The sequence below is a fragment of the Scyliorhinus torazame genome, chromosome 5 (genome assembly GCF_047496885.1).
Source record: "Scyliorhinus torazame isolate Kashiwa2021f chromosome 5, sScyTor2.1, whole genome shotgun sequence".
Taxonomy (NCBI): domain Eukaryota; kingdom Metazoa; phylum Chordata; class Chondrichthyes; order Carcharhiniformes; family Scyliorhinidae; genus Scyliorhinus; species Scyliorhinus torazame.
In genome coordinates this window covers 245,853,101-245,880,648 of record NC_092711.1, presented here as the reverse complement: position 1 = coordinate 245,880,648, position 27,548 = coordinate 245,853,101, and the positions used below count along the sequence as shown (strand labels likewise).

Genomic DNA, 27,548 nt, shown 5'->3' with positions numbered 1-27,548 from the left:
TAGGAGAGTGACGGGGGCCTCAGTGTGGTCCCCGATAAGGAACAACCACAGGTTCGTCCCGGGAAGGATAGACGGGGGATTTCAATCTTGGCAGCGAGCAGGAATTGCGCAACTGAAGGACTTCGCGAGTCTGGGAGCACTGACAGAAAAATAAGGGTTGCCACCTGGGAATGCATTTCGTTATATGCAAGTGAGGGCATTTGTGAGGCAACAGATGAGGGAATTTCCGCAGCTCCTGGCGCAAGGGATCCAGGACAGAGTGATTTCGGGGGCATGGGTGGGTGACGGTAAGGTGTCCAATATATACAGGGAAATGAGAGACGAGGGGGAGACGATGATAGAGGAACTGAAAGGAAAATGGGAGGAGGAGCTGGGGGAAGAGATTGAGGAAGGGCTGTGGGCAGATGCCCTAAGTAGGGTAAATTCCTCGTCCTCGTGTGCCAGGCTCAGCCTGATCCAATTCAAGGTACTACACAGGGCGCATATGACGGGAGCAAGATTGAGCAGCTTTTTTGGGGTGGAGGATAGGTGCGGGAGGTGCGCGGGACGCCCTGCGAACCACACCCACGTGTTTTGGTCATGCCCGGTATTGCACGGGTTCTGGGTGGGTGTGGCAAAAGTGATTTCAAAGGTGGTGGGGGTCCGGGTCGAACCAAACTGGGGGTTGGCTATATTCGGGGTTGCAGATGAGCCGGGAGTGCAGGAGGCGAGAGAGGCCGACGTGTTGGCCTTTGCGTCCCTAGTAGCCCGGCGAAGGATTCTACTTCTGTGGAAAGAAGCTAAACCCCCGGGCGTGGAGGCCTGGATCAACGACATGGCAGGGTTTATAAAATTGGAGCGGATAAAGTACGCACTAAGAGGTTCGGCTCAGGGGTTCACCAGGCGGTGGCAACCGTTCCTCGATTATCTCGCAGAGCGATAAGGGAAAATAGGAAAGACAACAGCAGCAACCCAGGGGGGGGGGGGGGGGGGGGAGGGTGCATTCGGGTCTTTGGGTTTTTTTTGTGTGTTGTTACATATTTGTTGTTCATAGTTATCTTGTCAATGTTACTATTACTTTTCGTTTTTCTTTTTATTTGTGTTGGCACTTGCCGTTAGTTAATATATTATTTTTAAAACGATCAATGTATATATTGTTACAATGTTGTAAAAATGGAAAAATTCTTGGTTGATCGAAAAACTTTAATAAAATGTATTATTTTTAAAAAAGGCAGATACAAGATCAATTATATGGAGAACACAGAAAAACATGCAATACGCGTAAGAAAGTAGCAATTGACAGGATATCCACAGAAGTCAAATAACTGCCCATCAATTCCAAGAAATTTCTACTTTTGCATCAGCACATTGTCAAATGGCATGTGTGAGATCAGCTGGTGTTATATGATCATCTCTTGTGTACTGCTATTAACTCAGGCCTGGATGTCGTTTGAGGCAGGTTTTACTCAAGTAGGTAATCCTGTCAGAGACAGTAAGTACAATGACGGAATTAGCTGTGACTCAGTAACTCCTAAAGGTTATTGCCAGATATCAGTATGCACACAAAGATGCATTAAAGATGACAGCCTACCTTCAGGAGCTTTACTTTAACGATGTATCCATGACAACAAAAACAAAATAGAAGCCAGAAACAGTGATAGAAGCACATTGCCATTTATATTAAAAAACAGATGAAAATACGAGACATTTTACTTATAGATAAAGCGAAGAAAAGTAAACACAGGCAAAAGGAGGATACAAGAAATGTTTTTTTAATCTAATAGGCTGGTAACTGTTGGGACTTTAACAATCTATCACTGATACTGTTTAACATAAAGATTAACATTTTGTCCATTCTGCAAAATTTCGGGCCTGGCTTTCTGTCCGTCAGTTAATTCCCGGCTCCGCAAACCTGACTTTGAGAGCCAGTGTTTCACCGAGTGGGATGACTCGGAGGCCCTTTAAATAAAGCGGACAGCGCTCAATTCTCAACCCAATCCCTGCAGTTTCTGACCTTCAAGAAGTTGTTTAAGGTGCAGGCTGGTTTGGGTCAAAGGCCCCCAACCTGCATTCCCGACCTGGCCGTCTTCATTTGAAGATAGGCATGACCGAGTCCTCTACAATTTTCATGGAGTCACGCCAGTTTTTGCTGTTGATGCTGTAAACTGTCTGAATGATTGACACTTTTATTGGGTTGCAGTAAAACTGAGGTTTTAAGAAAGTGGAAAGTTATCAATAAATTACAGTTTTTAAAGTTTGTTTTTACATATCCTACTGTCACTATGGGGATAATTGCTTCTTTACAGTGTATAGTGGATGAATTGGCATGGAAATGCCATTACTTTGCATGGGGGGGGGGGTATGAGGGACCATCGGGACAATTTGGGAGCATAGCCAGGCATGATGGGGCATGAAGGATTATAGCGGGTTGGTGGGGGTCATATCTTGGCATGGGGGTATGAGAGGCAATGGAGGTGAATGGAACACATAGCTTGGCAGGGGTAAAATGAGGGGCCATAGGAGGCAGTTAGGGGCATAAGATGGCACGGATAGGGCTTGGAGAGTATTTGGGGGCGGGGTGAGAGAATGTGAGTGATGGAGGGCCTTTCTGTTTTTATATTGATACACGATCAATTGCACAAAGACTAAGGTTGGGTACAACTGTGGCTTTATTGCAGTCAGATGCGTGGCCTCCTGCTGCAGCTGGCGAAATGGCAGCTGAATGAAGGACACGCATATTTATACTCCTCCTACTGGGCGGAGCCAGCCGGCAGAGCATACCGGCGAACCTGTTACAGGTCCTATCTTATATCCCCTAATACAGGTACACAGTGGTTCACCACATTCACACCCTGTTAAAAATGAGACCGGCAGGGGTGGTGTGGAACTATATACAGCGTTGAACATTATTTACAGTGTCGTAGAAACAACATGGAGAGAGAAAATAAATTGTCCATTTTGAAGGTCCAGTTAAAGGTTGAGTCTGTCTGGAGCCTTGACGTTCCGCTGGGAGCGGCGTAACGGTTGTGGCGACGGCGGTGCTGGCCTGCTGTTAGATGACTCCGGGAGCATGCCGAAATCTTCTTCGTCCTCTTGCGTGGGCAAGGGAAGGAGGGATGGGCCTGGTGGGGACAATGATGGAAGCGCCGGGGAAGGGGGGGATGGAGCCGGGGCGGGGCAGGGTGTTCTGTTGGAACCTGACGGTGCCAGGTCCCTGAGGGAGACAGTATTTTGGCGGCCGTCGGGGTATGCAATGTAGGCATACTGGGGGTTGGCGTGGAGCAAGAGTACCCTATCCACCAACAGGTCCACCTTGTGGAGTCGGGCGTGCCTACGGAGCAGGACCGGTCCTGGAGCTGCGAGCAAAGTCGGGAGCAACACCCCGGATGTGGACTTCCTGGGGAAGGTAAAAAGACGTTCATGGGGTGTGTTATTCGTAGCGGTGCACGGTAGTGACCGGATGGAGTGCAGTGCATCAGGGAGGACCTCCTGTCAGCGAGAGGCTGGAAGGTTCCTGGACCGCAGGGCCAGCTGGATGGCTCTTCAAACCGTTCCATTCTCCCTTTCTACCTGCCCGTTTCCCCGGGGGTTGTAGCTGGTCGTTCTGCTGGAGGCGATACCCCTGCTGATCAGGAACTGACGCAGCTTATCACTCATGAATGAGGATCCCCTGTCACTGTAGATGTAGGCGGGGAAACTGAACAGAGCGAAGATTGTGTTGAGGGACTTGATGACGGTGGCAGACGTCATATCCGGGCATGGGATGGCGAAGGGGAACCTGGAGTACTCATCGACAACACTGCGAATATACGTGTTATGGTCGGTGGAGGGAAGGGGCCTTTTAAAATCCACGCTGAGGCGTTCAAAGGCGCGGGAGGCCTTCACCAGGCGCGCACGGTCCTGCCGGTAGAAGTGCGGCTTGCACTCCGCACAGACCTGGCAGTCCCTGGTGACTGTCCGTACTTCTTCGACGGAGTAGGGCAGGTTGCGAGCCTGGATGAGATGGTACAGTCGTGTGACCTCTGATGACAAAGGCTGCCATGTAGGGCCCGGAGTTGGTCTACTTGTGCGCTGGCACATGTACCTCGGGAGAGGGCGTCTGGGGGCTCGTTGAGTTTGCCGGGGCGATACAAAATCTCGTAATTATAGGTGGAGAGCTCGATTCTCCACCGCAAGATTTTATTATTTTTGATCTTGCCCCGCTGCGTGTTGTTGAACATGAAGGCTACCGACCGTTGGTCAGTGAGGAGAGTGAATCTCCTGCCGGCCAGGTAATGCCTCCAATGTCGCACAGCTTCAACGATAGCTTGGGCCTCTTTTTCGACGGATGAGTGCTGAATTTCAGAGGCATGAAGGGTGCGGAAAAAGAACGCCATGGGTCTGCCTGCCTGATTGAGGGTGGCGGCAAGGGCAACATCTGATGCGTCGCTTTCTACTTGAAAGGGCAGTGTCTCATCTACTGCGTGCATCCCTGCCTTGGCTATATCAGCTCTGATCCGGGTGAAGGCCTGTTGTGCCTCGGCCGTGAGGGGGCACTGGGTGGACTGTATGAATGGGCGGGCCTTGTCCGCATAGTTTGGGACCCACTGAGCGTAGTACGAAAAGAACCCCAAGCAGCGTTTGAGGGCCTTGGGGCAGTGGGGAGGGGAAGCTTCATGAGGGGGCGCATGCGGTCGGGATCGGCCCCAGAACTCCATTCTGGACCACATAGCCAAGGATGGTTTGTGCTGAATACACACTTCTCTTTGTTATAAGTAAGATTGAGGAGAGTGGCGGTGCGGAGAAATTTAGCGAGGTTGGCATCATGGTCCTGCTGATCATGGCCGCAGATGGTGACATTGTCTAGGTATGGGAACGTGGCCCGCAAACCATACCGGTCGACCATTCGGTCCATCTCCCTTTGGAAGACCGAGACCCCCATTAGTGACGCCAAAGGGAATCCTAAGAAAATGGTAGAGACGACTGTCTGCCTCGAAGACAGTGTATGGACGGTCGGATTTACGGATGGGGAGCTGGTGATAGGCGGATTTTAGGTCAATCGTTGAGAAGACCTGGTACTGCGCAATCTGTTTGACCATATCAGATATGCGTGGGAGGGGGTACGCGTCGAGCTGCGTGTACCAATTGATGGTCTGGCTGTAGTCCATGACCATTCGGTGTTTCTCCCCAGTTTTAAGGACTCACACTTGGGCTCTCCAGGGGCTGTTGCTGGCCTCAATGACACCCTCCCGAAGCAGCCGCTGGACCTCGGACCTGATGAAGGTCTTGTCCTGGGTGCTGTACCGTCTGCTCCTGGTGGCGACGGGCTTGCAATCTGAAGTAAGATTGGCAAACGGGGCGGGGGGGGTCGATCTTTAGGGTCGTGAGACCGCACACAGTGAGGGGTGGAAGGGGCCTGCCGAATTTGAGGGTGAGGCTCTGGAGATTGCACTGAAAATCCAGGCCTAGCAATAGTGCAGCGCAGAGGTTAGGAAGGACGTAGAGGCGAAAGCCACTGAACTCTATGCCCTGGACTGTGAGAGTGACTGTGCAGAACCCTTGGATCGGGACAGAGTGGGACCTGGAGGCCAGGGAGATCCGTTGATTGGCGGGGTGGACCGCGAGGGAGCAGCGCCTCACCGTATCCGGGTGTATGAAACTTTCGGTGCTCCCAGAGTCCAGCAGGCAAGAGATCACGTGGCCGTTGATTTTCACCGTTGTCGAAGCAGTGGCCAGGTTGTGTGGACGAGACTGATCCAGCGTCATCGAAGCGAGCTGCGGGTGATCATCACTGGTTTCAGGCGAAGAGCATTGGGGGCCCAGGTCGTGGAAGGGCGTTGGCGTCCATGATCCGTGGGGAAGGCAGATGGCGGAGGCTGGAGATCCTGCGGGGAACAAAATGGCGGTGCCAGTGGGGCGCACGTTGTGGGGGCGGGACAAAATGGCGGCACCCATGGGCTGCACGTTGGTGGAGCAGGACAAGATGGCGGCGCCCATGGGCCGTACGTGGACTGAGGGGGAGAAGATGGCGGCACCCATTGTGCGTTTGGCAGGGGGGAGGGGGCAATAGCGGCGACTGCGCGGGCCTGGCACACTACGGCGAAGTGGCCGTTTTTGCCGCAAGCCTTGCAAATGGCGGCGCGGGCCGGGCAGCGTTGGCGAGGGTGCTTCTGCTGACCGCAAAAATAGCATCAGGGACCCCCGGGGTGCGCGGTTTTGCATGTGGTGCAGGCTTATTGGCTAGGCAGGGCCTCAGCTGAGGCGGTTGTTTGCGGGGTCCAGGAGGGATAGGAGGGGTGGGCCGCGCGGCTGGAGGGGTAGGCCTGAACATTACGGGAGGCGACCGTCATGGAGAGCGCTAATTTGTTTGTCTCCGCTACGTCGAGTGTGGCCCCTTCCAGCAATTTTTGCCGGATGAGGTCCGACCCAATCCCCGTTACGAAAGCATCGCGCATGAGGAGATTAGAATGTTCGGCGGCCCTAACAGCCTGACAGTCACAGTCCCAGACGAGTGGGATTAGGGCCCACCAGAAGTCTTCGATGGACTCACCAGGGAGTTGAGAGCGAGTGGCGAATACGTGCCTAGCGAAGAGTGTGTTCCCTTTCTGCGCGTAGTTCTCTTTGAGGAGTGCCATGGCTTTCGCTTAAGTCGGGGTGTCCTGGATCAGCGGGAACATGCTTGAGCTCAACCTGCAGTGGGCAGGCAAGGCCTGGGGTTTTCCCAACTCTCGCTACTCAACCCAAAGATGAAAGTCAAGCCCTTAAAATTGGCTGCCCAGATATCAAATTTTTGGTTCAGGAGGACGGGTTATAATAGACATCCAGGTGGCTGTCTCCAGAAGTAGTGAGGAGGATGTGGTGGTGGGCCGGGTGGAAAGCCTACCTCGGGGCTAAGGCACTCCTACCTCGGGGCTAAGGCTGTCCTAACTTGGGGCTAAGGCTCTGTGTTCAAATGTTATTTAAAAAGAATAAAACATAAACCACCCCTCCAGCCCTCACATCTCCACAACCCTCATATGCACCCCTTGCTACTTCATGCTCTATGTCCACATGGGAATCGTCTTAGGATGACTCTGCCGTCTGGGAAATTTTAGCCTGGAGTGAAATGTGTTGATGATGTTGCGGACTCCTCAGGCAACTCCCTCCCGACTGTATACAACTGTGCCGCCACCTCTGTTGGGTCTGTCCTGCCAGTGGGACAGGACATACCCATGGATGGTTATAGTGGCGATTGATTGGTTGATTGTCACATGTACTAAAGTACAATGAAAAGTATTTTTTTGCGGCCAAGGGAACGTAGACAGTACGTACACAGTAGACAAAAAGAATAATCGAGTACATTGACAAATAGTACATCGACAAATAGTGCAGAACAAGGGCAAAACAAAGCAAATACATGAGCAAGAGCAGCATACGGAGTCGTGAATAGTGTCTTACAGGGAACAGATCAGTCCGAGGGAGAGTCGTTGAGGAGTCTAGTAGCTGTGGGGAAGGAGATGTTCCTATGTTTGGATGTGCGGGACTTAAGTCTTCTGTATCTTCTGCCTGATGGAAGGGTCTGGAAGAGGGCAACGCTTGGGTGGGAGGGGGGCTCTGACAATGGTGTCTGGGATGTTAGCCGTGAGGTATGATTCTGTGAGTATGACTATGTCAGGCTGTTGCTTGACTGGTCTGTGAGCCAGCTCTCCCAATTTTGGCACAAACCCACAGAGTAAGGAAGAGTTTCCGGGTTAACAGGGCTGAGTTTGCTTTTGCCGTTTCCAGTGCCTAGGTGAATGCTGGGTGGTCCGTCAGGTTTCTTTCCTTTTTACTGACTTTGTAGCGATTTGAGACAACTGACTGTCTTACTAGGCCATTTCAAAGGGCATTTAAGAATCAACCACATTGCTGTTGGTCTGGAATCACATATAGGCCAGACCAGCTGAGGACTGCAGATTTCCTTCCCAAAAAGATACCAGTGAACCAGCTGTATTTTACAACAATCGACAATGGCTTCATATAGACTTTTAATTCTGGATATTTATTCAATTCAATTCAATCTGCATACAAATGCTCTGCGATTGATGCCTCTATGGCTTCGGTGAAGGCAAACAAGAGCAGAGGAATTCTGCAGTGAGTAACTCACCTCCTGACTCCCCAAAGCTGTGAAGCTGTGAAGGCACACAGTGTGGAAGATTGAAAAGTTCACAATCTGCTATACTTAACGTCTGTATGGAGTAGCGTCAGAGACAAAAAAACATGCTAAACAACTTCACTCTCCAGAACTACATCCCTCCATTTTAATATTGTATTTATAAAATTTTGCTTGAAGTAGAATATTTTACCTTCACAAAGTGAATCAGTTGTTCTTTTTCATTTACTTGGTATGTGTTTATCCCCAGTTCCTTTGCTAACTGCAAAATCCGATTCTGAGTGGGTCCAACATATGCTCCTCCTAAGTCAACATACTGGAACTCCGGACCCTATGAGAAATAATTATATCAGCAGCATTATTATCTGTAAGATTTTTCTTCTTAATTTTTTGTCTGTTACTCTGATTGCAATGATTCCTGCTGGTCTGGGTGCCAGCCTCTCTCTGTGATACTGAATTGCTCTTCTTCAAGTGCAAGTCCAGGCAATATTTGCTGACAAACCATCCTACAGTGTGGGCAATCACAGACAGGATGATTCTGAAATTGTATGATATTTGCACAATCTGCTTTCCAGGTGGAATCAATTGGGACCGATCAGAAAGCAGGAATCAGGGGCGAAATTCTCCCCCAACGGCGGGATGTCCGCCGACTGGCGCCAAAGCCGGCGCCAATCAGACGGGCATCGCGCCGGCCCAAAGGTGCGGAAGGCTCCGCATCTTTGGCGGCCTAGCCCCAACATTGAGGGGCTAGGCCGACGCCGGAGGGATTTCCGCCCCGCCAGCTGGCGGAAATGGCGTTTGTTTCCCCGCCAGCTGGCGCGGAAATGCGGCGCATGCGCGGGAGCGTCAGCGGCCGCTGTCAGTTTCCCAGCGCATGAGCGTCAGCGGCCGCTGTCAGTTTCCCGCACATGCGCAGTGGGGAGAGTCTCTTCCGCCTCCGCCATGGTGGAGGCCGTAGCGGAGGCGGAAGGGAAAGAGTGCCCCCACGGCACAGGCCCGCCCGCGGATCGGTGGGCTCCGATCGCGGGCCAGGCCACCGTGGGGGCACCCCCCGGGGCCAGATCGCCCCGCGCCCCCCCCCCAGGACCCCGGAGCCCGCCCACGCCGCCTGGTCCCGCCGGTAAATACCAGGTTTGATTTACGTCGGCGGGACAGGCAATTCCTGGGCGGGACTTCAGCCCATCCGGGCCGGAGAATCCAGCGGGGGGTCCCGCCAACCGGCGCGGCCCGATTCCCGCCCCCGCCCAATCTCCGGGAGCGGAGACTTCGGCGGGGCGGGGGCGGGATTCACGGCGGACAACGGCCATTCTCCAACCCGGCGGGGGGTCGGAGAATGACGCCCCTTATTCAGTTCAATGACAATGGGGCCAATTTGAAAAGCTGCAACTCAGCTGATGCAACAATAATAATTTGCAATCCCATTTCTCTCCTTAGGTGTTGGAAATATTTCAAAGCACTTTACATTGAGGAGGCAAAACTACAGTGGGCCTTAGTCGGAGGGAGAAAGGGGGAATAAAGAGAATTTGGTTGAAAATTAATTCTTGGTAAGGTTTATTAAACAAGGGAGCGAGATGACAAGAAAGAAATCAAGGGAGGGAGGCCTAGAGCACAGGAGTATAATGGCAGTCCTAGCACATTGAGAATAGAAGTTTTTTTTATTCGTTCATGAGATGTCGGCCTCACCGGCAGGACCAGCATTTATTACCCATCCCTAATTGCCTTTGAGAAGTTGGTGGTGGGCTGCCTGCATGAATCATTGCAGTTCATGTGGTGCAGGTAAACCCACTGTGCTTTCAGGGAGTAAATTACACAATCTTAATCCAGCGACTGTGAAGGAATGGCGATATAGTTCTAAGTCAAGTGATGTGTGGTTTGCAGGGGAATTTGCAGATGGTGAGGCTCACATGCTACTTCTGCCCTTGTCCTTTTGGTGGTGGAAGTCATGGGTTTGAAGGTGCTGTTGAGAAGCGTTGGTGAGTTGCTATAGTGCATCTTATAGATGGAGGGAGTAAATGTTTAAAGTGGTGTGGAAGGGGTGGCAATCAAGTGAGCTGCTTTGTCCTGGATGGTGTCGAGTTTCTTCAGTGTTGTTGGAGCTGCACTCATCCAGGAAAGTGGGGAGCATTCCATCATGCCCCTGATTTGTGTCTTGTCCGTGATTCACAAACTTTGGGGAGTCCGGAGGCGAGTTACCTGCTACTGAATTCCTCGTCGCTAACTTGCTCTTGTAGCCACAGTATATATAGAATTTTTTTAAAGAATTTTTACAGTGCAGAAGGAGGCCATTCGGCCCATCGAGTCTGCACCGGCTCTTGGAAAGAGCACCCTACCCAAGGTCAACACCTCCACCCTATCCCCATAACCCAGTAACCCCACCTAATCCCCATAACCCAGTAACCCCACCCAACACTAAGGGCAATTTTTGGTCACTATGGGCAATTTAGCATGGCCAATCCACCTAACCCGCACATCTTTGGACTGTGGGAGGAAACCGGAGCACCCGGAGGAAACCCACGCACACACGAGGAGAATGTGCAGACTCCGTACAGACAGTGACCCAAGCCGGGAATCGAACCTGGGACCCTGGAGCTGTGAAGCAATTGTGCTATCCACAATGCTACTGTGCTGCCCCTTATATGGCTTATCCAATTCAGTTTCTGGTCAATAGCCATCCCAGGATGTTAATAGTGGGAGTTTCAGTGAAGGTAATGCCATTGAATATCAAGGGAGATAGTCAGATTCTCTCTTTTTAGAGGTGGCCATTGCCTGACACTTGTGTTATAAATTCCTAGTTCATGGTTCAACGTATTATGTTAGAGGTAATTTTTAACTCTTGGAAAATTAGTTTAGTAGGCCTGATATTTGAAAGTGAAAAGTTTCGAATCCTTTGTCAGGGACACAGAGACTGGAATTCTCCGGCCATTGGGATTCTCTTTTCCAGCTGGCAACACTCCCACCCATGGGTTTCCTGGAGGCGTGAGGCGGGCATCAATGGGAAAGCCCATTGAAAGGGGCAGGAAGAGCGAATCCCACCACCAACGAACGGCGCCCCGCCGAGAAACATGTGGCTGGGGGACCGGAGTTTCAACAAGATTGACTCAGTGGGCACAATTCTCTCAAAGAATTACACAGTGTCATCTCGGCAGGAAACACTGTGCAATTCCCGCTGGGTGGGTCAGCACATCCCTGATTACAATCCACCCACACTCAGTCGTTTATGGCGGGGGGCATGTTTTGCACTGGCATTGAGGGGAGGGGGCAGGGGGGGAGACGGTTAATCATGCCAGCAGATCCAGACCCTCTAAAGGGCACCCCAATCTCAAACTTAAGTGACAGGCCCACCAGGGGCATCACAACTTCCCGCAGACAAGGGGAACGGCCCGAACCCTTGAATGAAAATGAAATGAAATGAAAATGAATGAAAATCGCTTATTGTCACAAGTAGGCTTCAAATGAAGTTACTGTGAAAAGCCCCTAGTCGCCACATTCCGGCGCCTGTTCGGGGAGGCTGTTACGGGAATCGAACCGTGCTGCTGGCCTGCCTTGGTCTGCTTTCAAAGCCAGCGATGTTGCCCTGTGCTAAACAGCCTACAGAAGGTCAACATCCCCCCATCACTAATATTTGGGTCACCACCACCTCCCCCTCGACAACACTACCCATCCTCGCTGACATCAGTCCCCCCTCCCCCTATCCTTACCTGCATCAGTCCCCTCCCCATCCAGTCCAGCATCAGTCCACTCCCCCATCTTCACCATCAATTCCTTCGCCATTCTCACTGGCATCAGTCAACCGCACCACGCATTCCTCGCCAGCAGCAGTCCTCTTCCCCCTTTCTCATTGGCATCAGCCCAACCTCCCCCATCCTTGCCGGCATCAGATTCCCCCCATCCTCGATGGCATCAGTCCCCTCCCCCCATCCTCACCGACATAGGTCCATCCCCCTCCATCCCCACCAACATCAGTTCCCCAACCCCCATCCTCATTGGCATCAGTCCAGGTTGGCACTGCCAGGGTGCAGTGCCAGCACACTGCCTTGTCATGTCCCCAACCACCCGGGGACTACTATGGCCTACAAGCACCCCGGCATGGGTTTAACATTTAGTTTCCGTTTGTGGAGCTCAGTAGTGATGCCCGCCGATGCCACGTCACGCACTTTCCCAGAGGTTAAGCAGATTTTGTATATGTGAATCCATTTAAATTAATGTAATCAGGTTCACGCTGTCGCTGGGCATCAACCTGATTTCGTCTGCTGGGAGGGCCTGGGAAGATCGCAAACTTTTTGTCGGCAGGCGCAAATCCCGTTTCAGGCCTCTCCCGCAATTCTCCCGACATATTGGGATTTACGCTGGGCACAACATAGCCAGAAATTGATGGCTGGGCGGATTAATGAGAAATCTCTTGGATCTATCTTTGCTATTAGTGTGCAGCGTAGTGTGTTCGACAACCGTTTGCATGTGCCTCACATGTACCTCATATTAGCCCTCAATGTTAAAGTTTAAGATAGATATTGAAAATTGTTCAATCTTTCTGACCTTGAATAGTAAAGTTTATTTTTGTTTGTTCAATTTATTCTCTTAGCAAGTGTCTTGAATCTTGTAGCTGGGAAAATTGGAGCTTGGTGAAATTCAGGGGCAGTGCGAGCCCAGTTGACTTTAAACAAAATGTTATTGGTCCCTAACCAAACCTTACAAAAACATGGGGGTCTGCTCGAGGATCATAACGCTTGTGTGGCACAAATGTTACTTGCCACTTATCAGCCCAAGCCTGAATATTGCCCGTGCTCCATGTGAACACAAACTGCTTCATTGTCTGAGAAGTCACAGATCTGAGAAGTCACAAATGCTGAACATTGTGCATACATCCCCACTTCTGACCTTATGATTGAGGGAAGATCATTGATGAAGCAGTTGAAGATGGTTGAGCCTAGGACACTACCTTGAGGAACTCCTGCAGCAATGAGCTGGGGACTGAGATGATTGACCTCCAACAACCACGACTGTCTTTGTTTATGCCAGGAATGACTAACCAGCGGAGCATTTTCCCCCTGATTCCCATTGACTTCAGTTTTGCTAGGGCTCCTTTATATCGCACTCGGTCAAATGGGGGCTGGTTTAGCACACTGGGCTAAATAGCTGGCTTTTAAAGCAGACCAAGGCAGGCCAGCAGCACGGTTCAATTCCCATACCAGCCTCCCCGAACAAGCGCCGGAATGTGGCGACTAGGAGCTTTTCACAGTAACTTCATTTGAAGCCTACTTGTGACAATAAGCAATTTTCATTTTCATGGTACCTTGGTGTCAAGGGCAGTCACTCTCACCTCAGAGAGAGCCCTGAGTTTATGAGGGTGGGAGTATGGGCAGTTGAATAAACCATTCCTTTCTCAGAGGGAAGGGAAAGACATTGACATTAACAGTGCACTGGCTTTTTGAGCAAAAGGTTACGCCAGGTAACATAATGGAGTGACTGGCCAGCCAGAATTTATTTTCCAAAATATCAAGTGGCCCCTCCTTGTGACAGGTGGTTTTTATTATGGTATGTATTCAATTACAATGCATTGCTGATCCTTTCATGCACAGGGTCATCGTCAACATATTTTATAGGCCAGCATAGGTGCGTAATAGGTCTCTGTGCACAATAATGTGAGGCTCTGTTGTACAAAGCACTACAATACTTCAGGAGCCACTGATCATATTATCAGTCCTAATGAATCACTAGGGGGGACAAATATAATGCTTAACTTTCAAATATTGCTTTTCAGGAAATGCTTAATTACTGCTTGCATGGCTGACAAACTGGGCAAATAGGTTGTGTGATTGTTCAAATATGCAAATGAATGCACACTCCGCGTTTGAATACTCGCTCCCCTTTACTTCCAACCACAACCTTGTATGAAAAATGTTGGAATTTTCATCAGTCCTTCTGGAGCACGTGTCACCAGTACTCTTCTTAGAGCACAGTGTCAACGAAACAGCCTTCGCATTAGCCAGAGTATAACCAGCTCATGGCCCTGATCCTGAAGCACTCTTCCACAGAATGTGCCCTGGTTTCCTGTTTGATTCCTGTACCATCTGAATTATAGAAGTTGGAGTCATTTTCATGACTTACTTGAACAGTGTATGTTCTTCCACCAACACGATCTCTAGCCTCCAAAACCATCACTTTCAGGCCCCTCTCTGTTAAGAGTTTGGCAGCGGACAGACCTAGAGAATGAAGACAACAGGATAAGATAGGAACCAGGAGGATGTGCATGCCAAGGAAAAGCCTGGACCTAGACCAGAAAATGAAGTTGCATCAAAGATAAGTAACTTTGCATTAAAACTCACCTCATGTTAATTCTTCAGATCTTCTGTATGATAGTTACAAAAATATAAAATGCTGTTGATCAGTTTAAAATGGGCACACTTAGAATCAGGTTCAGGGCATCTGTGATCCTTTGCAGTAACCCTAGAACTACATCGGAACGTTTTTTTAATGAAAACTGGCTGGGAAAATCTGGTCAATGGACATCATCTAGAAAGTGCATAGCGTGGAAGATAGCTAGTGATTATTGGTCTTCCGGAAGCTTAATCGACTAATGTCAGCATATTCTTACGAAAATAGGACAACTTAGATACAGGGTGAGATCTAATGGTCATGTTGCGCTCAACATGGATCCATGCAATCTGGTTAGATCGTGATGGAGGTCTATATCGGGATCTGCGGCGGGCGCTGACTGGTTTCTGATCTAACTGGCCTGCTCTCGTTGGTGGGTACCCGATCCCACCTGGATGTGGCAAGGTGCCAAGTAGCACCAACTAAGGCCAACCTCCGTATCGTTAACGGTACGGACCCCCTATCTAACAGCCTCCTGTGATCTGACCGGCTTCCCAGCAAGCGGTCACATGGGCGTGAGGGGATCGGAGAAGGTGAGCTGCCATCTTCAAAATCGGGGATACAGCCCAGGGAGACTGGAGCTGCTGTCCCAGTGCTTGGGGGCGGGGGGGGGGGGGGGGGTGCCATCGGTGGGGGTCCGCTCCTGGGCTAGGGGGTGAGGGGCTCGGCACCTGCAGGTCTAACAGGCCACCTCTCGGATTGTGTAAATCCATAACCAGGGCAACCTCAGCCGCTGCCTGTCTGTCCCACCGAACACCCCCAAGACAGAGCCCTGACCATGGTAATATGGCGAAGGTCACCTGAACTCTCTCTGACCGTGGCAGCCTCCGACTGCACAGCTGAACGCTATTGCTACGAAGGAATTAGCATTGTTAGTTACACGAGCACTTGGCAGCTCTCAAGTGGAGTCCTGTGGGTCGATGTGCCATGTCGCAGGTGATTGTCACTGCCCAACATCCCAATCAGACTGTAAGGACTGGACACTTTGCCTGAACACTGAAGGTATCAACACCACAGAGGCAGCAGCCACAATCGAATGTCTGGAGCTGGGCTTCAGCACTGGGGATGTCCCCGTGACCAGAGGGTGATAGGTGGATTGGGGAGGGAACCGAGCCACGGTCCAAGTTATCTTCCGGCAGGAGTCTCAGGTCCAGCTCCCAAGGGCCCTGCTATGGTCAGGGGTGTGTATGCAGGACACGTCCCCAGCACAACTGACTCTTTGAATGCCATAACTGATTGTCAGTATCTCGCCTTCTCAAATCCCTGACAGATATTGTGGATCCTAAAGAGGCTGCTCTCGCGGTGCTGGTGGCAGTCCAGACGGCCAGACATCAGAGAAGGCAGTGGCAGCAGTGTCGACAGAGCCACAAGGTGACAGCCGATGTGCAGGGGCCACCCCACAGTCTGAGGACCCAGCCACCCATAAAGCCAGGGAGGGACCCAGAGGGCTGGCCAGTGACGGCTGAAGGTGTACAGGCGTCATGATCGTTCGAGGAGATGTTGGACAGCATGTTGGCTCCATCTCAACAAGGGACTGGTGCAGCATCTGTGCTATGTCCTTGCGGACTTGGCACCACGTGAGGAGGAGGCTACCCGCTCCCGGTGGCCATCAAGGTCAGCAAAGCCCAGAACCTCTGTGCATCGGGTTCACTCCAGGGCTCGAGCAGGGACCTCTGTGGCATTTCACAACCCAAGCCCACTAGTGCATCCGTGAAGTCACAGATGCCCTGTTTGCCCAGGCAGCTGTCTACATAAATTTTAACCTGGACCAGGCCCAACAAGATGCCCGGTCAGTAGGATTCTCTGCCATTAGCAGGATGCCCCTGGTCCAGGGGGGTAACAGATGGCAGGCATGTCACCCTACGTGCAGTGAGGGGTCCGGGAGTGCCCTTCACCAACTGGAAGGAGTTCCACTCCCTGAACATTCATAGATTCATAGAATTCATAGAAGTTACAGTGCAGAATGAGGCCATTCAGCCCATCGAGTCTGCACCGGCCCTTGGACAGAGAACCCTACTCACGCCCATGCCTCCACCCTATCCCCGCAACCCAGTAACCACACTTACTCTTTTTGGATACTAAGGGCAGTTTAGCATGGCCAATCCATCTAACCCGTACATCTTTGGACTGTGGGAGGAAACCGGAGCACCCAGAGGAAACCCACGCAGACACAGGGAGAATGTGCAGACTCTGCACAGACAGTGACCCAAGCCGGGAATCGAACCTGGGACCCTGGAGCTGTGAAGCAACTGTGCTATCCACTGTGCTACTGTGCTCCCAATTCATGTGTGACCACCACCTCTGGATCATGCACGTTTGTGCATGCTTTTCCGGGGGTGCGTACAACAGTTACATCCTGGGGCAGTCGAAAATCCCCGGCATCTTGAAGGACCATGCCAAGATGATGGGTTGGCTCTTGGGGGATAAGGAGTACCCACTGAGGTCCTGGCCAGTGCAGAGGCCAGAGACCGATGCGGAGACCTGATACAATGAGGTCCATGTGGCCACGCGTGCTGTCATTGAGCGGGGCATTGGACTGCACAAAATGTGGTTCCAATGCCTAGATCACTCTGGTGGTGCACTACAGTACACCCCCCAGAGGATCGTCCACTTCGTGGTGGTCTGCTGTGCCCTCCACAACCTGGCACAACAGTAGGGTGGTGTGCTGGAGGTGGAGGAGGAGGCACATGCAGCCTCATCTAAGGAGGAGGAAGAGGAGGGGCCGGACCAGGAAGGGTGGGCAGAGGAGCCCGTTAAGAACCTGGGGGAGCAGCCAATGGATCAGGTATACTCGGAGGACCAAGGAGGCCCTCATCCTCACCCGCTTCTCATAGGATGTGATGTGTTGGGTGTTCTGCTACACAGATGAACCAACACGGTTGCAAATGGTACAACTCAGTTTTATTACTAACATTTATTTACAGTGGTAAACTGGTTACTGAGGTTCGATCATAACCCTTGAATCTGTGGACCTATTCCTAAAACTATCTTGGAGTGGCACTCAGCACATGGTGGATGTCTGAGTGGCTTGCTGTGAGCTCTGTGCCCTGAGCTCTCTCCTATTGGAATGAATGGGAAGTGTCGTGTTCCCTGTTTTGTAGTGTGTATGCTCTTGCCTGTGATTGGCTGTGGTGTTGTGTGTGTGTTGATTGGTCCGTAGTTCTGTCCATCAGTTATGTATGTCTGTTTGCACCATGATGTTTACCTGAATATCATGACATCCCCCTTTTTTACAAGAACATGTGCCTATGTGGTTATAAATAGAGATGTGTACTGAGTGCAGCTGAATGTGTGTGTGTGCAATATCTACAGCATGTACATGGGGCTAAACTATATACAAGGGGCGATGTCGGGTGGGACATAGCAACGAGGTTGTACCATAAACAAAGGACGGGGAAATGTTGAACGACAAAACAAACTCCTGTAACGACAAGGAAGAACAGAAACATATTAACACAGTGGTATTATGAGTTCAATGTACAAACAGGCTCGGAAGTCCAGTCTAGTAGGTGGGCGACGAATTCGGGTTGACCGCCTCAAGGGTGGGTCAGGATCCACCGGCTGAGGAATGGGCCTGGCCACGTGCGACGACGGAAGGGGCATGGTGGCAGGAAGCTCCACGAAGTCGACATCAGGGACAACAGGAGGGCGTGGTACCGGTGTAAGTTCCCATAGCAAGCGTGGAAGTAGGCGAAGAGCCTGGCGATTGCGCCTGCAAATGGATCCATCAGGCATGCGAACCAGGAACGAGCGGGGAGCCACGCGTCGGAGAACTTCGACAGGTGCTGACCAGCCACCTTCTGGTAGGTGGATGCGGACGTCATCTCCAGGCGCCAGGGCGGGAAGATCAGTTGCCCGTGTGTCATATGCCATCTTCTGGCGAACGCGCTGCTGTTGCATTCTGTGTAGTACCGGAGCATGGTTGGTTGTGGGTACCAGAATGGATGGCACAGTGGTCCTGAGGGCGCGACCCATCAACAGCTGGGCTGGTGAGAGACCAGTGGCTAGTGGGGCCGAGCGATAGGCCAGCAGGGCTAAACAGAAATCCGATCCGGCAGCAGCAGCCTTGCAGAGGAGCCGCTTGACGATGTGAACGCCCTTCTCCGCCTTTCCATTGGACTGGGGATGCAGAGGGCTGGACGTCACGTGTGTGAAGTCATACGACGCAGCAAAGGACGACCATTCCTGGCTGGCAAAACAGGGCCCATTGTCCGACATGACAGTAATCGGAATGCCGTGGCGAGCGAAGGTGTCTTTGCAGGCCCTTATGACAGCGGACGATGTCAAATCGTGCAGGCGTATGACCTCTGGATAGTTTGAAAAGTAATCACTGACGATTACATAGTCCCTGCCGAGTGCATGATAAAGGTCCACACCCACCTTCGCCCAGGGGGACGTCACCAGCTCATGGGGCAGAAGCGTCTGACCATGCCTAGGAAGCGTAGCACTGCTTTCTTGTCTGCCGGCTTTGGCATGGCTGTAATGGCACTCACCTTGGCTGCATCCGGACGGACCCCTGACCGGGATATGTGGTCCCCCAGAAACTTCAGCTCGGTTTGGCTGAAAGAACACTTGGCTCGGTTGAGGCGCAGGCCGTTTTCCCGTATGCGTGCAAAGACGCGCTGGAGACGATTGATGTGCTCCTGTGGTGTGGTGGCGTCGTCCACGTAGACGCGCACCCCTTCGATGCCCTCCATCATCTGTTCCATGATCCTGTGAAAGACCTCGGATGCCGAGATGATGCCAAATGGCATTCTGTTATAGCAGAACCTGCCGAAAGGGGTGTTGAAGGTGCACAGCTTTCGGCTGGACTGATCCAGTTGGATCTGCCAAAAACCCTTTGGGGTATCCAGTTTTGTGAAGATTTTAGCCCAGGCCATTTCGCTCGTGATCTGTTCCTGTTTGGGTATGGGGTAGTGTTCCCTCATTATGTTGTTGTTGAGGTCTTTTGGATCAATGCAGATCCGGAGCTCGCCGGAGGGCTTCTAAAAACACACCATGGAGCTGACCCATGGCGTGGGCTCCGTGACCCATGATAGCACCCTTTGGTCCTGGCGATCCTGCAGCTGCTGCTTGAAGCGGTCTTTGAGTGGCGCTGGGACCTTGCGAGGTGCGTGAATTACCGGGGTGGCGTCCGGTTTGAGCCGTATTCTGTAGGTGTAGGGCAGTGTTCCCATGCCCTTGAATGCCTCCTGGTTGTGGGCGAAGAGCAATTGGAGCTGTGCCCTGAATTCTGCATCCGGGAAGTCAGATGTGCCTTCTGGAGACAGAGCGTGGACCCGCACCTCGTGCAGCGGGTCCACGCTCTGTCTCCAGAAGGCACATCTGACTTCCCGGATGCAGAATTCAGGGCACAGCTCCAATTGCTCTTCGCCCACAACCAGGAGGCATTCAAGGGCATGGGAACACTGCCCTACACCTACAGAATACGGCTCAAACCGGACGCCACCCCGGTAATTCACGCCTGTGCGCCTAGCAAGGAGTCCTTTCACGATCCGACTATTTCGAATGAGAGTGTGGCCGTGTGTGTGTTGTGTGTCACCTGGAACTGGCAGGATCCCATAGCCGGGATAACGTTTCCATTGTAGTCGACCATCTTGCAACGGGATGGCGAATTGGTGGTCTGACCTTCATGGCGTAGAAGGCTGACCATGCTATGAGGTTAGCTGAGGCGCCAGTGTCCAGACGGAATGTTATCGGTGATCGGTTGACCGTTAGGGTGGCACACCATTCATCACCCGTGTTCAATTGCAACGGCTGGTGGGTCCTGGCTGGAGACATCCGGTTCCCATCAATGACCGCAACATGGAAGGAGTCCCGGTCGTCTGTGTCACTGGTCTGGATATCGTCTGGGCACGACTCGTAGTAAGGAGGCTGAATGGCCCGCACGTCCCTGCGAGGTTGTCGGAATTGGGGAACATTGGCAGGTTGACCTGCTCGACAGCAGGCAGCGTAGTGGCCCATCTTGCCACAGCGGAGGCATTGTCGGTTTCTTGCCGGACATTGCCGCTTTAAATGTGCGGCTCCGCAATTGCCGCACGTCGTGACGTCATGGTGTTCGTTGCGCCACCGCGCATGCGCAGTTCGGTCTTGCGTCGAGCGCGCCTGCGCATCACATCCCTCTGTGTCGACGTCTTTTTTGGCGCGCACAAACGCGGGAGGCCTCGGAAAGCGCGCGAAATGGCCGCCCTCGTCCGGGCCGCGGGCCGGGAGGAACTCGATCGCCTGGACCCGTTTGGCCTCGTAGGACGCCTGCCTTGCCGATCCGGCCGAGTAGGACCCCTGCCGCGCCGATTCGGCCGCTTGAAATTGGGAGTAGCGGCTAGTCGCGTTTTCATACAGGACACAGGCTTCGATTGTGAGGCCTTTAATTTTTAGGAGCTGCTGGCGTAGGGTGCCCGAGGTGACCCCAAAAACAATCCGGTCCCGAATCATTGAATCGGAGGTGGTGTCATAACCGCAGGACTGCGCGAGGATACGGAGGTGCGTAAGGAAGGATTCAAAGGGCTCATCCTTACCCTGCAGGCGCTGCTGGAAGAGATACCTTTCAAAACTCTCGTTGACCCCGACGTTGAAGTGTTGGTCGAGTTTGAGAAGGACCGTCTTGTACTTGGTCTTGTCCTCACCTTCCGCGAACACCAGGGAGTTGTAGACATGGATGGCGTGTTGACCTGCCGTGGAGCGGAGAACGGCGATCTTTCTGGTGTCCGAAGCGCTCTCCTTTTCGTTGGCTTCCAGGAAGAGCTGGAAGCGCTATTTGAACAGCTTCCAGTTGACGCCGAGGTTTCCAGCGACTTGTAGCGGCTGCGGCGTGCTGACGGTGTCCATGGCGCAAGGTGGCAGATTCCTGAGGATTCATAGGTAGGTCCCACAGTTACCGGGTTCCAATCCTGGTACTATGATGTGTTGGGTGCTCTGCTACACAGACGAACCAACACGAATGGTACAACTCAGTTTTATTACTAACATATATTTACAGTGGTAAACTGGTTACTGAGGTTCGATCATAAGCCTTGAATCTATGGACCTATTCCTAACACTATCTTGGAGTGGCACTCAGCACATGGTGGATGTCTGAGTGGCTTGCTGTGAGCTCTGTGCCCTGAGCTGTCACCTGCTGGAATGAACGGGAAGTGTTGTGTTCACTGTTTTATAGTGTGTATGCTCTTGCCTGTGATTGGCTGTGGTGTTGTGTGTGTGTTGATTGGTCTGTTGATCTGTCCATCAGTATGTATGTCTGTTTGCACCATGATGTTTACCTGAATATCATGACAGGATGATTCTTCGTCCATCAGCTCATCGCCCCCTCTCCCCTTCCCACCCATTCCCCCTCATCCACCGCACACCCACCCATTTCCCCCCCCCCCTACCCCACACACACAATAACACTTTTCCACCCTCCCATCGTGTGTGTAACATCACTCCAAGATGATGGGCCTGTGTCATCACTGTCAATAGGCCATTATACAAGGCGGGAGGGTGCTCATATTCTGCTGTGAGGAAAGCTCTGGTGCTCCTCAAAATATGCCATAGTCTGACTCCTGTCTTTCTGCTGACAGTGCGCACACACCCACCACCTGCACTCGCTATGCCAGATCTAGGACCACCGTGCCCAGGAAGCTGGGGCTGGGGGAGAGTGGAGGGCTCCACGGGGTGGGGCTGCAGGCTGGCCCGCAGTGTAGAATAACTTGACAGCGGCTTCACATGTCTCACATGTTAGGTGTTTTAACGGTGTACAATCCAAACCCTAACCCTAGCTACCGATGATGCCATTCCCCTCCCCCCATTGCCCTCTCAACGATCCTTTCCTTAGCCCTCTGTGCTCTGCCACATCCAGGTGTAGCTCCAGGATGCTCATCAGAGGTGGAGGCAGCCTGCTGCTTTCCACACCTTGTGGCCTTTGATGCCCCTAGCATGCATTCTCTGGAGGACCTGGAGTCGGAGTGTCACGGCCGACATGCCTCACCATTGCACCCTGTTCCGCCTGCTTACCTCGAGGTGCGTCATTGTCGGGGTGGGTGTGGGGGGGGGGCTGCCCGGAAGGTGCGGAATCCTCCGCACCTTCGGGAGCTGGATCGGCGCTGGACTGGTTGGCGCTGCACCAAGCGGCACCAAAGGGCTTCGGCCAGCCGGCGCGAGTTGGCGCATGCGCAGGAGCGCCACCATGTTCCCAGAACCGCTGGTGTGATTCCTGCGCATGCGCAGGGGGTTTCTTCACCCCGACAGCCATGGCAGAGCTTTACAGCGGCTGGCACGGAGGGAAAGAGTGCCCCCACGGCACAGGCCCGCCCGCAGATCGATGGGCCCCGATCACGGGCCAGGCCACCGTGCCTCCCCCCCCGGGGCCAGATCACCCAGTGCAGGGCGCCCGCAGAGCCAGGTCCCGCCGGTACAAACCTTGTGTAATTTACGCCGGCGGACTGGCCGAAAACGGGCTGCCGTTCGGCCCATCGTGGAGCGGAGAATCGCCGGAGGGGCCGCTGCCAATAGCCCCCAACCGGCGTGGCGCGATTCCCGTCCTCGCCAAAACCCCGGCGCTGGAGAATTCGGCAGCCGGATGGGGGCGGGATTCACCCCCCCCCCCCCGGCGATTCTCCGACCTGGCGGGGCGTTGGAGAATCCCACCCCAGATTCTGGTCGCAGTCTCGCCAGGTCGACCGTCGGGAAGCACTCGGCAAGTCTCGCTGTCTCGCTACCGCACTTACTGCTTTTCCCTTTAGATCGCGCCCATACCTTTGAGATGAAAAAAATAGTGTGGGCATCCTGCCGCTCTGTGACTTCACGCACTGACCCTGCTAACTCTCACTCCTTTTGAAACGCTAGATGTTAAAATGTTTTTCTTTCAAAACACCAGCAAATCCAGTTCCAAAAATGTCAAAATAAATCTGTCTGCCTGGCCAGAACCTTTCACTTCCACTACCAGTAAACCTTAGAGTTTAATGATCTTTCACTGATATAAATCAATTCAAAGTCATTCATCTGCATTCAGTATAACACTTGCCTCCCACTCATTTCCGACGCACTGACAGTACAATAAAGGTTTTGAGATGATTTGTTCAAGCTATTGAGGTGTAAATCAATACACGTCAAAGTACAGCAGCAGGACAGGAAATTACACGCCTCAGAGAGAGGGTTGTAAACAACTAAACAGGAATGATTTCAGAACACCAGCTGCTGCTGCTGCTGGTCGAATCTACACATCATACAACTTGCTTCATCTGATTCATTTTACGGATGCAATATCCTGTTTCAGTAGCTCGATTCTAATTAAAAATATCAAAAGTAAATTTGCTTTTGCTTTGTAGAAGGCTGGTATTGTCATTTGGTAAAATGCAAGTGAAGTTAACAAAAATGTACAATATCATTAAATAGTTTTTGTACCTAAGTGCTGAAGGGCTTTGAACCATGCTCTAATACCATAGCATGTTGTTTTACATGTCCACACTACCACATTCACTGCAAAGAAACATTCTCACTAAAGTAGCTGTACCTACCTCAAGGTGATCGTGACATGAGCATGATGTTTTGCATGTTTTCTTTCTCATTTCTGATGATGCTCCAGACTTATGAACTCTAGATACAGATGATGTATCACAACAGTCAACAACAACTTGTATTTATATAACACCTCTAAAGTAGTAAAATGTCCCACGGCACTTGACAGGAACTATAAAAGCTCAGGAGATCCGAGAAGGTGATTCATACGGAAGTTTATTTATAACTGAAAGAAAAGGCCGTTACACGGTTTACAGCACATAGGTCCCATCCGGGACTATTGATCATGTTCGTCCCAATCTGGGCCGGCTTTTAAGGGTTGATTCAATGCGGCCCAGCTGATTGGCCTCAGTCCTCGTATGCGTGAGCCCCCTGGGGTGATCAATCCGATCATCCACGTGGGTCTCGTGAGGGTTATTACAGGAATATAATCAGACAAAAATTAACGCCAAGCCAAAGAAGGCGATATGGTGGATCTCAGTTAAAGAGATAGGTTTTAAGACACATCTTACAAGGGAGAGATGGGCAGGTGAAAAGGTTGCAGGAAAGCTAGATGCAGATTTGGCATTCGCTCTTGTACTGGACGTTTGTGGATTTTGAGAAGTTCAAATTTAGTGTACTTGCTGGTGTGTGGGGTTCAATATCTTTGCCAGCTCTTCAAAACTTGTGCTTCCTTTTACTCCAAATGTTTCCAAACCCTTCCTTTAAAGTTTTTGTTGCAGAAGTTTTAAAATTGGCCACCCTGATGGAATTGTTGAGCTGCCTCAGGGGACGCATGCCGGACTAACAGTTATCTGGGGAAATGTAAATGAGGCCAGGCCACAATAATGAAATTGATGCTGATTCACTCAGGTGGACACATCACATAGTCTGCCCATCACATGCCTGATATGCCCCCAAGCAAAATAATTTACCTCAGATCTTCCCAATCTCATCTATGCTGTACATGGCCATGTAATATGTTACACTGTGCTAGAGAGTAGCAAGATATATTTTGGCACATGCACGTTCTCAGTGTTCGACTGGTCATTGGGGCAAAGGCCCCAAATGTTCAGTCAAATGGATGAAGGCAAGCTGGCAGGAAGCTTAATGTCTTTCTTGTGCACATTTTGTGACATTTTAGGACAATGCCTGTAAATTCTCCTCTGAGATTTTCTCGCAGGTCTGTGGAATTGGTTAAAAAATTCTCCTCATCGAGGAGGGAAACATGGGGTGGAATTTTCCATTCCTGGACTAAGTCCAGTGGCAGGGGCGGAACGGGGAGAACCCTGCTGGAGAGGACGCTGGGAATTTGCACCGTGTGCAGAACGCTAACCTAATTAATTATGCAGTGAGGAATTTCCTGAAGTTCAGCACAGCGGGGCAGGCTAGATGGCTCGCACCCAACCGTCATATCCAGTTCCATATTTAACAGGACATCAACTGCAGTCAGAAGAGCCACCTTCTGGAAGATCCTGAAGATAATAGATCCATTTCATATCTGCTTCACCCCATCCACTACTGCACGTGGTGTTCCAGGATCCCATTGTTGGAGGCCTCCACCTTCACTTCCAATCTCAGTGAGTTGCCCCAGGCCTTCTTGAAAGGAAGTCTGACATTTGCACGTGGCACCACGTTGGTCCAAAAACCCTCGAAAAAGCTGCTGTCAGAAACGCTTGAAAAAGTTATATTTTGTTGAATAAGGTGAAACTAGGTTTTTAACAAGTCCACTAAGATTATGATTGGTGCTGAACAACCTCTCTGACTCGAGAAAACTAACTTTATATTTGTGGAATGTCATATTTCTTCACTGTAATAAATTTCACATTTTTAAAATTATTTTTTGTAGAGATTTGTATATGATAGTTCAGCTTTATCCTGTGAATATCCAAATCATTTGTTTTACATTCTGTAAAATGTAATTAAAAGTGAAGCATAATCAGTGCATATTAGTCCCTGGCAAGTTGTCTGTGCGAATACTTCAATGTGATTGGCTACTTATCTTGCTTCATGACATCACTGTTGTTGAATGCCCAAAGATCGCCTCTCGACTTAGCTTGAATCAAACTGATGTCAGAAAAGGGGTATCCACATCACAGATTCCTTGATTTTGCAAGCAGCTTTCTTCAAGAACAAGCAATGACTCTTTGTTGCTGACCACAAAATCAGAGTTAATCTTTTATGTTGGTCTTGGGAGTTTAATGGTGGCAGACTCGCAGCTAAGTCAGAAAGCTGTAGATTTAAGCCCAATTCCACAGATTTGAGCCTATAATCTAGCCTGACACTTCCATGCAATGCTCATAGGATGCTGCAGTGTCGGAGGTGCAGTATTTCAGCTGCACTGTTAAAGATAAGCCTGTTCTGCTGTCTCAGGATTGTAAAAGTCCCAATGCTCTATTCATAAGAAGTATCAGGGTTGTCATTTATCTTTCAATCAACATAGAATTTGAATTTCTACAATCCAGAAGGAGGCCATTCAGCCCATCGAGTCTGCACCGACCTTCTGAAAGAGCACCGTACCTAGGTCCATTCCCCTGCCCTAATCCTGTAACCCCAACTAACCTGTACACCCCTGGACACTAAGGGGCAGTTTTATCATGGCGAATCCACCTAACCTGCACACCTTTGGACTGTGGGAGGAAACAGGAGCACCCGGAGGAAACCCAAGCAGACACGGCGAGAACGTGCAAACTCCACACAGACAGACCAACCAAGCCAGAATTGAACCCGGGTCCCTGGTGCAGTGAGGCAGAAGTGCTAACCACTGTGCCACCATGCTGCCCATCAGACATTTTCTGATCATTTTTTCTTGCTGTTTATGGGACCTTGCAGTTTGCACATTCCCTGCTCTTTCCCTACATTGTAAGGATCCTTTCTGTTCCTTCTTGTTTGGGGGCTCAGATATGGGATTTTTGGAACGGCGATCGCAAAGTTTGGGTTAAAGTGTAAATTAAAAGAGACACCAAGTTTCTAGTGATAACAGGATGGCTCTGGAAGCTGCGAAGAGTTTTCTTAAAGTGGACAACTGGGGCATCATTCTCCGCCCCCCCAGAGGGTCGGAGAATGGCCGTTGGCCGCCGTGAATCCCGCCCCCGCCCCCGCCGAAGTCTCCGAAGGGAGAAAAGTCGGCGGGGCGTTAATGGCGCCGCTGCCGCGGAGAATATCACGGGTCTGCGCAAGGCAGCCGATTTTCGGCCTGCCAATATTCTCCCTTCCGGATGGGCCGAAGTCCCGTCGACGTGATGACCGTTCACGTCGACGTGAATCAAACCTCCTTTTCATCGGCGTGACCCGGTGCTCCAGGCTCACGCCGACCAGCGAGGAGGTGAGTGACGGCCTGGGGGGTTGGCTCTGGGCAGGAAATGGCGTGGCCGCAGACTGATTGCGTGAGGAGAGGTGTGTCTCGGCTTGTGTGTGTGTGTGTGTGCGGCGGGGGGGGGGGGGGGTGGTTAGAGTAGGCTGGGCTCCGGGGGAGTGCCGGGAGGGGGTCCGTGCTGGGGTGGAGGTTGGGGGTTGGGGGGGGTCTGTGCTGGGGTGGAGGTTGGGGAGGGGGTCCGTGCTGGGGTGGAGGTTGGGGGTTGGGGGGGGTCCGTGCTGGGGTGGAGGTTGGGGA

General features: G+C 51.5%; 1 protein-coding gene across 1 annotated transcript in view; it reads right to left on the bottom strand.

Annotated features, from left to right (window-relative positions):
• Window positions 1–8,234: 8,234 nt before the first annotated feature.
• LOC140422762 (amine oxidase [flavin-containing] B-like) overlaps window positions 8,235–27,548 on the bottom strand; it is a 41,492-nt gene continuing 22,178 nt past the window's right edge. The window contains exons 2-3 of the mRNA XM_072507697.1: window positions 14,195–14,289; window positions 8,235–8,420 (exon numbers count right to left, since the gene is read on the bottom strand). Coding sequence (XP_072363798.1) covers window positions 8,250–8,420; window positions 14,195–14,289 — 266 coding nt within the window. The 3' untranslated portion in view covers window positions 8,235–8,249. The remainder of the gene's footprint in view (window positions 8,421–14,194; window positions 14,290–27,548) is intronic.